The sequence below is a fragment of the Uranotaenia lowii genome, chromosome 2, assembly GCF_029784155.1.
Source record: "Uranotaenia lowii strain MFRU-FL chromosome 2, ASM2978415v1, whole genome shotgun sequence".
Classification (NCBI taxonomy): Eukaryota; Metazoa; Arthropoda; class Insecta; order Diptera; family Culicidae; genus Uranotaenia; species Uranotaenia lowii.
In genome coordinates, this window is record NC_073692.1 from 352111905 (window position 1) to 352122231 (window position 10327).

General features: G+C 35.9%; 1 protein-coding gene and 1 long non-coding RNA gene across 3 annotated transcripts in view; one reads left to right on the top strand and one right to left on the bottom strand.

Moving 5' to 3' along the window:
• Window positions 1-3828, bottom strand: part of LOC129748858 (insulin-like growth factor 2 mRNA-binding protein 1) — a 50969-nt gene extending 47141 nt beyond the window's left edge. The window contains exon 1 of one of the 2 annotated variants that reach the window (XM_055743625.1): window positions 3197-3828. In XM_055743625.1, the coding sequence (XP_055599600.1) occupies window positions 3197-3327 (131 nt within the window). In that variant the 5' untranslated portion in view covers window positions 3328-3828. The remainder of the gene's footprint in view (window positions 1-3196) is intronic. The other variant, XM_055743626.1, reaches the window with a different exon arrangement.
• LOC129748862 (uncharacterized) overlaps window positions 1-9835 on the top strand; it is a 69847-nt gene extending 60012 nt beyond the window's left edge. Inside the window, exon 3 of the long non-coding RNA XR_008737852.1 lies at window positions 9738-9835. This is a non-coding gene — a long non-coding RNA (uncharacterized LOC129748862). The remainder of the gene's footprint in view (window positions 1-9737) is intronic.
• Window positions 9836-10327: the final 492 nt, after the last annotated feature.

Sequence of the window (10327 nt, forward strand, 5' to 3'; positions counted from 1 at the left end):
TCCACTTTTTCAAATAAACAAATTAAACAAAGGAATCAGAGAGACTTATCTCTTTTTAAAAACGCTTAAATTCACCCACATTTTTATATAATTCGCATAACCAAAAAAGTTTACTTTTTTAGAGCGGCTAACCAAGCTCAGATAACAACACTAGCATTAGCTTGACGTTAAAATACTTATGTCGATTATTACAAGTGTTTTTAAAACCCAGATGACGATTTTAAACACTATTCAGCTAGAGTAAGCAGTTCAATGGCATTTTCATATCATTGAATACCTATATACCATAACAAAAACCATAAAAAATATCATGAACAAAGACGCTCTACGCTTTTGAACGAAAATTAAGGTCTTGGAAATGGTTTCTGAATGATTTCTAAAAAAGCGTGATAAAACTGAAACAATAACCGTGATAAAATCGAGCGTGAATTTGGCGAGTATTGAGCGTGAATTTGGCGAGTAATCGAACAGTGATAAAATCGAAAAACTACTGTTATTGAATAAGCTCAAAAAGCTTCTGGCTTAAAAGGAAAGTTCAACGGGGCTTAAAATTATTGTCAATTTCGTCAAATTTATACTTATCGTTCTCTTAGTTTTGAAAAAGTAGTTAAAATATTTTTCAGCTACATTAAAGAAACCTTTGTATTCGTTGATTAGTTACCTGTAACGAAAAATAGAAAAAAATGTGTTGTTAGTTTTCTATCTGTACGACATTTTATAAATGATAATTCTTAATAAATAATAGTTAATAATAATAATAAATGATAATGATTTTATAAAAACAGTATTTCAAGTCGATGTCCGCGAGTTAGAGCCCAAGAGTAAACATCTAACACAGTTGTACCGGATAAGTTTTTGAAAAACGATTCGCCAACTGCAATGTTGATAAATTCGCAAATGCCACAAAACCATTAGCATTAGCGCGGTTCCACAGAAGAAACAAAAATGATGTGGATTTTCCAGCACAAAATATTCAATTTTCCCATACAAACAGAAAAGTTCAAATTTACTCATGTAAACGTTACTTGAAAATTCTGCAAAAAATCATGCATAAGTTTTGAACTAAAACGAAGCTTTTTAGACGCCAGTGTTTGAGAAATTAAAAAATGACCCCAAATCGACTCAATCTACTGTACGGCAATAAGTTTTTTGTTAAAGGTAAATACACTTCCCAATTTCTTTACTTTGTTTGCAGTATGAAGAAATTAAACACTTTACAAAATAAGCTTTTTTAATCTTGTTGGGCAATAGTTGAGTTATTGTAGATTTGTTCACGTTCATTTTCACGAGATGTGTAAATGGGCCTTAAGTATTAAAATTGATGAAATTTTAACGGATAACCAAACTCAACAATTTTGTTAAAATCGAGCTGTGCTATGAAGAATTGAAGAATTTAGAGAAGATCAGAATCCGTGGTTATGCGGTAATTGATGACGAGCTCAAAGTCACTGACACGGCGACTTCCGGAAGAAATTACTGGACAGTGGCACAACCAAGGGGATCATTTATTCGTGCTGGCCTTACCTCTTTTTGAGGACTGTCCGTCAGTAACTCACATGTAATGATGATGGTATGGGTAACAACGAACGGCTAAATCATAGTGAAGGAGAGAACTTTATTTACGCTGATAACAACAGCTCGTAATTAAATTTCTAAACGTCCCCATCAAGTATTACACCGGTCGGCGTACTGTTTTGGTTGTAACTTTACTAGCGGCAGCGTCATTGCTCAGTGTCTTCCTTTTGAGCGCATTTTAGCGAAATTCACATCATTTGCTTAGTTAGGAGCTTCTTGTTAAACACCGACATATCTTCTGGCTGAAGATATGTCTCATCATCCAATCTATGTAAAGCTTTTGTTTGCTTTTAGTCGACAACTTCCAGGACAAAAACCTTTCAAATTCAACGAGGCATAGGCACATGCCGTTCAAAGCATTGGGAATCTCGTCCATTTTTAAAACTGAAAAAAGTTCTCCGCTATGAAAAGAAGCGGTGCTAGTTGAGATCCATGGGGCACACCGATAGTTGTAAGCAGAGCACAGAAAAATCAAGACGAAACATTCGATTTGCAGTTTTCACCCAGGTCCCGGCAACGATACAGGATTTGTCTATGTATCGTGTGACCAACATCTTTTAACTAAGTGTTGGTGAATCTCGTTTTTAAGCTTTTTTCCTCAGATTTAAGCTTTTTTGTGCCTTGAGAGCATAGGAGATGAAAGCTCAAATCTGAAGAAAACAGCTTAAATCTGTCAAAAAGGGGAAATCTGAGGGGAAATTTGAGGGGAAATCTGAGGGATGTGCTCCATACGGTTTGTATAACATTGTATTTGGCCAGGATGTGCTTTTACCAAGATTTCAAGTAGAAGACCTTTCCAGCACCAGAGTGTGCATCAAATGGTAGTTGATTAAAGTGATCCCTGTAGGAAATCGACGCTACAAGTTGGAAAACATCGAAGCAAATGGACAACAAATGTAAAAATCTTAATGTGGGTAAAACATGTTCTGCAGTCTTGTTTGGAAAACGTAAATCGTTTTTTTACTAAAAAGATTAAGAAGAAAATCTTATGGGGATCACTTGAACCTATACGATTTTTCCTTGAAAAGTTTATGGACGAGTGTTCGATTTCTCTCGACAGGTCGTAGCCTAAACTCGGGAAAAAAATGTTTTCAAGTAATTTAAGCCACAAGGTTAAGTTGCGTGGACCGGTGTCATCCGGTGGCCCACTGGATGGAGCCAACAAACTAATAGTAACAGAGAAAAAAAATCGACAACGAATGACGATGACGACGACGACGCAGGCGCTGCTGCTGGCTCTAGCTCCGCTGTTTGGTATTGATGGAAGCAACCATACTTTGTAAACAACGCGACCGGGCTTGTTTTTGTATACATACACTGCGCCTGGTGTATATTATGGACAAGGAAAGGTACTCGGCTCGTTTCTCTTCCGTGCGACCCAGATAATCCCATTCACGAACCAACTGTAACGCCGCAGTCCTCGTGCCCCAAAAGAGAGGGCGCCTGACGCAGTGTGGTCGATTGGCCGTCGACGGACGAACGTCGGGGAACGTGATCGAGGAGGAGTGAGGATAAGTATTAGCGCCGTCGCCATTCATCGGCTGGTGGCACTGTTGATGGTTTTATTTTTCGAAAACGGCGCACTAGAAGTGTTGCCATCGGATTTGCTTCATTAACTTACCCTAGGTTTGGTAAAAAATCGGATCTATCCATCATGGTCATAAGTTCCGGTAAGCATCCGGCTGCAGTAGACGATAACAGCAGATAATCGCTGGGCAAATAGTTGCAGTTTAGAATCGATGACTGATTCATTGGATAAATTAGTTCCTGGAACCCTAGTTGGTAGCTAAATGTTTGTAGCAATAATGAATCATAACTTCGTTGCACTTCCACGAAATCATCCTCTCGATGTTCTAATCATTCTTTGGCACTTGGACTGATGGCGCCGTTTTCATTTTTCGTTGAGCAGCACTAACTAATCAATCTGGATCAACTGATGTACTGATACGCATCGATAGGCGAGGGGACCATCATCAGTGCCCAACCCAATCTCAAAACATAACCATAGAACACAATTCAAAACGCAGTCCAATATCGATGGTCACACGTTAACGACTTCCTACTCTGCTCGCGCTCGGTGCCGAATTTCATCAAACGACAAAACAAGCACCAGAAATCACCAGCGATGTCCAATCTACGCTCAAGAATACTAGAAAAATGATACCAACGAAAAAAAAAACAATCTCTCCCGTCAGCGATCCCGTGAAACGATTCGCTCGGCAGCGAATTTTCCGACTTACTGCTGAACCGTTGCCCGATTGTGTGGCCTGTTTGCCTGTTCTTGCTCGTCCGAATCGGTCCCAGTCTCAGGCTCAGAGCTACGAACGGTCACAGTTACTACAGTCATCTGCATGCATGTGCAATTCTGCCGAGCGGGCGCATACACACAAGAGCATCAAACATTTCTCTGTGGAGTGAGTACCACACACGAAAATACTCTAGAAATTCGCAAATTCTCGCGTATTCAGCACATATTATAAAGCGACATTTCAACCCCCCCTTCCCTCGGGGGAGCTTTCGGTTCGGTTAGGTGTGGTGAAATGCAAGTGTCGTCACTTTTTCCCCATTTTTGGCCAGTGGAGTCGGTTTCGGGTGAATTTATGGGAGGGCCTGTTTATCACACAAAGTGTAACAACTTTAAAGCTTCTTTTTGAGGATTGTTGGCATTTCATTTAAGAAAGTTGGTCTTATTTCCGAAAGTGATATAAGCCGTAAATATCATAAAATTTCTCGAAAAAGATACAACGGCTCGCCGGCAGGACTTCAACCCGCTATTTCCACTTCACTACAACGGCGCGTTTGCCAATAACACCACGGTGAATCGTTGGATCTTCTACCGATACTCTATGTACCTATGTACATATAGGGTAACAGACTTATTTTGGACCAGGAGACCTATTTTGGACCACCTTGTCTAGCTCTTTTATAAAGCAAAAAATAATGAAAAAATGGTGCATTACATTAAGTGCCCGGGCTTCAACAATATTTGCTAAAAAATTTCATAATTATTTGTTTTATAAGAAACCTAGACAAGGTGGTCCAAAATTGGTCCTCTGGTCCAAAATAAGTCCGTTACCCTATCTCGCATGTGTTCTATTGATCTCTCTGTTGTTTCTCCATCAACCACCAGTGATGCCACATTTTTTCTATCGGTACATATTTTCAAAGCCAAAAAATCTTTTATCGGTTTATCGGTTTATCGGAAATCCAAAAAAATCGGTAAGAAAATGATATTTCAAAGCGATTAAAAATAGGTTTTTTAAGTGGTTCTTAAACCTGTTTAGCGAATTCCTTCTGTTATTAAATCCTGCTCATATGCCTGTTTTCTGTATTGTTTCCTCATTTTTTTAAAGAGTTCTTGGAACTGTTTCAACAAGCATAACTCCTGAATTTTATTCACAATTGTTGTTTCTTAGAAAATCTTGATACCGGTTTTCAAAATTTCCAAAATCGTTGAAATTTCTTGCATTTTTGGTTTAGAAGTTTTTGTAAATTTCCAGTATTCAAAAGATTCTATGCTGAAAGTTTACAAAAGACTACCGAAGCTATCTGATAATAATGATATTGTTAATATTCTCGTTCAAACCATTTTACCTTCATGTTATCGACATCCACATCAGTCCTAGAAGTTTTAACCTAAAGTATTTTCATTCATGATACCTCATGAAATACTTTTTTTTGTTTGTTAAAAATCCTGAAAAAGCTCATTGACCATGAATAGATTTGCTTCCTACCACGGTTGGCCAGGAACCACACTCTTGTGGTCCAAATTGACTGCAGGCTAGAGGGTTGGTGCTAGCTCATCGGTGTCTTCGACAAAGTAACTCGACTATGTTTGCACTATCTGTTGATGGATTTTGATTAGTTCTTTTTTTCTCCGAAAGATCCATCTTTTACAGAGGCATGTTACAGGCATGGTTTGTTCTATAAAGTTGTTAATTATATCTTTTACATCAAACTTGTAGAACATTGTTAAGCTCTATGTTGTGTGCTTTCCTTGTAAAAATAATTGTTTAAACAAAACATGAAAAAATAGGTTTTTTGACTTATTTTCGTTTCCAGCTATACAATACCTTCAAGTTCCACAGTACTCGATTGAAATAGTCTTAAATGAGATATTCTGGTGAAAAACATATTTTTTGTTGATTTTTTCTGTCATGACAGCAAAAAATAGATTAAAAATTATACACTTATCAAATTGCAATAACTTGCTTAGTCGCACCTCATTTTTCGAGGAGTAACAGTTGTGATTATTATCTTAATGCATGTAAAAAATGTCGATAGGTTTTCGTGGGTTCCTTGCCAAATGTTTTATTAAAGTTGTTTAATTTTCAATAGCCGTTTTTGTATTTGTATAATCAAGGCGACCGAATATGCTAAATTGCTCAATTAGGCATCGCAATGGCAATAACAAACAATGTAAATGCGACTTTCGTACGAGAAATGCGCATGTTCATTCCGAAAACGGTCTTTTAATTTGTGAGTTTGTATTGAAAATTAACCATTTGATTTCTGAGTAGGCCTTGGTGGAGTGCGGACGCGTTTTTCTGTCATTTTGTTTCTTGCGTTGTTTTTCGGTTTTTCTAAAGAAGTTTGAAAAATAGTGGATGTGGAATTTACAAGAAAATGAAATTTATTTTATCGTACCCGGCTAAAGAAATCAGGAATCATTTTTTATGATTCCTTCGCGTTGCAAAGTGCCATCATTCTACATCCTAAAAAAGCCGGATGATGCAGGCCCGCTAAATCACTAAATATGCACCGCTTTCGTAGCACGATGTCCATCGCGAATTCAACTGAATATCTACAAATTGGTGAGTTCGTTCCATTATCTTTTCTTTTCTTGTATATATGATCGATCTTTTTTATTGATTACAAATTCAAAATAGCTTAACTCTATTAAAGGGGAATTGTGGGGGGTCGAATAGGTCATCAAACGATTAAAAGACTGATATACAATGGATTGTGGGTTCAAGCCAGCCGGAGTATCTCGGCAAATTTAGAATCATGAGAAGGTTACTTAGGTACCTTTTCAGGTTTCTTTATTTGTTTCGAACAGTTGGAAGGGAGTGAGATGAGTCAAACCTATCCCAAACCAGTGGTAACGGACCCCTTGGTTGTGTTGCAAATATTGTTGATGAGTTAAGCATAAACAATATTTGAATGTGCGATCGAGACTTCCCGTACCGACGCGGGTCGAAAGACCTATCAGTGACTGGTGGGTTCTCATACATACATACATACATACATTGTATTGAAAATTAACCATTTAGCAAGGAACCCACGAGAACCCACCGACATTTTATACATGCATTTAGATTATAACCACAAGTTTCGCCTATTTTTTCGGTTCATGACAGAGAAAAAATTTACAAGGAAAGCAAACAACATAGAGCTTTCTCAATAATGTTTTACAAAGTTGATGTAAATGATATAATTAACATCTTTGTAGAACAAACCATGCCTGTAACATGCCTCTGTAAAAGTTGGATCTTGCGGAGAAAAAGGGAACTAACCAAAATAAATCAATAGATAGCGCGAATATAGTCGAGTAACTTTGTCGAAAACACCGATGAGCTAAAACCAACCCTCTGGCATGCAGTTAATTTTAACCACAAAAGCACTGACCATACTGACTAGAAACTCGATTTCGTTTTATGGATAATTTTTCCAACAGTACGCAATATCGATTCCAGAGTGCGCATCGATCGATATGAAGAAATGTTATCCCAGTTAGGAAATACCACCCAACTTTAAAATTAAAACAAGCAAATTCCACGATAAAATCGGGCTAAACAGGTACATTTTCCTACAGGGAATTTTTTGTCAAATTTTTCTGGTTCGCCACCTGCTGTCGGTATTGCGAACCTACAAAATCTGACATAAAAAATTAGACAGAAAATGGTTGAAGTGTCATGTCAGTGTGATCAGTGACAAGAGTGTGGTTCCTGGCCTACTGTGTGCCAATGTTATTACACAAGGCAACGAAATTCACATTTTTCCGAAGAGCAAAGAATTTAACAGCTCATTTGATTATTTTGGGGGCGCTGGTTCCAAATATGTAATTATGTTTTCCTATCTTCTTGTTTTCGAGAAAACTTTTTAAAACAGTTGAAACTTATGTAATTTATTTGTGCTCTAAGATTTTGAAAATAAAGGTTTTTTATTCAATGATCAACTTTCCCGAAGATCGCGACTGAATTTGACTTCTGAAAAAAATAAGTTATAAAGTGTTCTTTTTGTATATTTTTCCCAATTCTGCAAAATACGAATTGAACTTTGATTTAGGTCTTATCTGTTTATTTTTTTTAACTGTAAAGTTTTTTTTAAAGCGTTGTATATCTGAAACTAGGTTTGAATCCTTGATCGAATGAAAAATTATAAAATGATTGAAAATCAGTTTTTAATTGTTATGTTTTTTTTTGTTTATAGATTATCAAAGATCGATTTTATTCAGGATTGATCAATCATCTCAATCAAAATAAGAGGTATTCGTCAGAATCTGAAAAATGGAGGACGCCAAAATTCTAAAAAAAGTTTTTGACACATAGGCAACAAAAATTCCCTTGTGTTGTGGATTATTTTATGGAATAGTTATTCACTTTTTTTAATGTTTCTCATTTTCTAAGGATTTTTTTTCGTGGGTTCCTCTTCAAACATAAAACTTCCAATAGAAGAAAAATGTTTCTTTTTCCATATATTCGTTATTTGATTGGTTAAAACAACTTTAACTCATCATATAAAGTCATAAAAAGTTTTTAAATCAGAGGCTCTGAAATCGGCCAAGCGCAAAAATTAAGTTTCGTGACCGTCACACATTTCTAAAAATAGTTTGATACCATAGAGCTGGGCAATTTACAAGGGCAATTTACAAATGGGCTTGCTAAGCTAACAGCAAATCCAATATCTTCGGAAGTCTTGCTCAGACTAAAAAAGCTAGTTTTATATTCTGAGTCAAATTCTCAAAAATCGGTATGAAATCGGTATGTTTGCCAAAAATCGGTAATTGGAACAAAATAATCAATTTTCCTATCAAACCTGGTGGTTCAAATTAATTCATCGTTACTTAAAAATTCTGCAAAAAAATATGGATGAGTTTGGAATCAAAACGACGCTTTTAAGATTCCAGGGTTTGAAAAATTCAAAAATGACCCCAAACCGACTCAGTCTAATAGATGTGCTAGTGTGGAAGCAGCTTAACAACGCTTTTGAAATTTTGATAAGCATACTTCGCAAAGTCGTCAGCTGAAGTGCATAAACAAGAAATTAGAGAAAGTACAAAACAAGGTTATTTTTAAAAAATATTATTTTTTACGGGTTTAAAAATGTGCAAGCAAATTATTTATTTAAGAAAATCGCAATATTTTCTTGAAACTATAAGTCAGCAGAAAATGCCCCCGCTACGAATGCAACCATCTTGACATCATGCATTCCCTTTTTTTTATTTATTTAAAACTAAATGTTCGGGTTAACAATTCTTCGTTTTAACCTGCTCTATTTTACTCTTCCAGCTCTCGCAACACGACTCATTAAGGTTTATCAATAAATATTCAACTCATTACCGAACTCTTTACTGAACCATCTACTTTTTTTCCATCTCATTTCTCTTATTTCTTTTTTGAAAACATACAAATCATGACAACTTATTTTGTAACGACTTCTAATTATTGAAGTACACCAATTCCAGACTAGTTTCGATTTGGGACAAAGTTTATTTCTATGTTCGTTCGTATCCATAACATGACATTTATCACAGGAAATGCTAGTTAAATTACCGATATTATATTGTTTTAATTTATATTTATTCGGGATCAGATCATTTACAAACGTTAAAAATCATTTCACGGTCTTTGGGAGATATAACTTTATCATTTAAATTTTCCCATACAATATTCCAAGGAGCTATTATCTTTTTTCAATCTCGGGTTGATAATTTTGTTCTTTGATGAAGTATTCATAAAGTGATTTGGTAGATGTTAAATCAAAATTATTATCCAAGAACTTACCTACTGATATCCAATCTCAATTTTCGAGGTCAGTTTTGTCAAATTTCGGTTAAAAATACCGGTTTAAATGGAAGAAAATTGGTCAAACCACTTTTCCAGTCATTTGGTGACAACATTGAGGAAGTAGAAACTAAAGCTTGTTTCTTACGTTTACAGGTATGATGCGAATCAATCTCCGGAAGGATCTTCCGAAAATCCGTTTGAAGCTGGGCTGCTCGACAAAGAAGATGTTCTGTATCCTTCTGGCATCCAAGGTAAAATCGCATTCGGTAAGTAACATTCTTTGATAAGTTAAGTATTTCTGTTGTTTCAATTCGTTGTTCGTTTAAAAAAAAAATGGTAGTTCAGTAAACATTAGAGGTTTCTGTTTAAAATTACTAGTAATTTGGAAAATGTTATGTTTTGTTCGGTAAAGTTGAGTGGCTCGAAAATCAGAAAGACCAAAATTGCGATGCAAATGTTGGTTCTTTGTTGGTTCTTTTTTCTGGGATTTTAACACTATCGTGTTATTCATCCCTAAGGGGTTGCAGGTTTTACAGTTTATTTGGCAAATTGATAAATACAACCTACATATATTTGATAAAACAACCGAGAATACTAGAAAAATGAATAAATTATGCGATGAATATAAACTAAGAGTTTCTGATTCTTCGTCTGTTTTGAATTTTACATGTAACATTGTCAAATAGTATGATAGTTTGTTGTAATCGTTTCGCTTACAGGGTGACAAAAAAGTCCGGTCACAC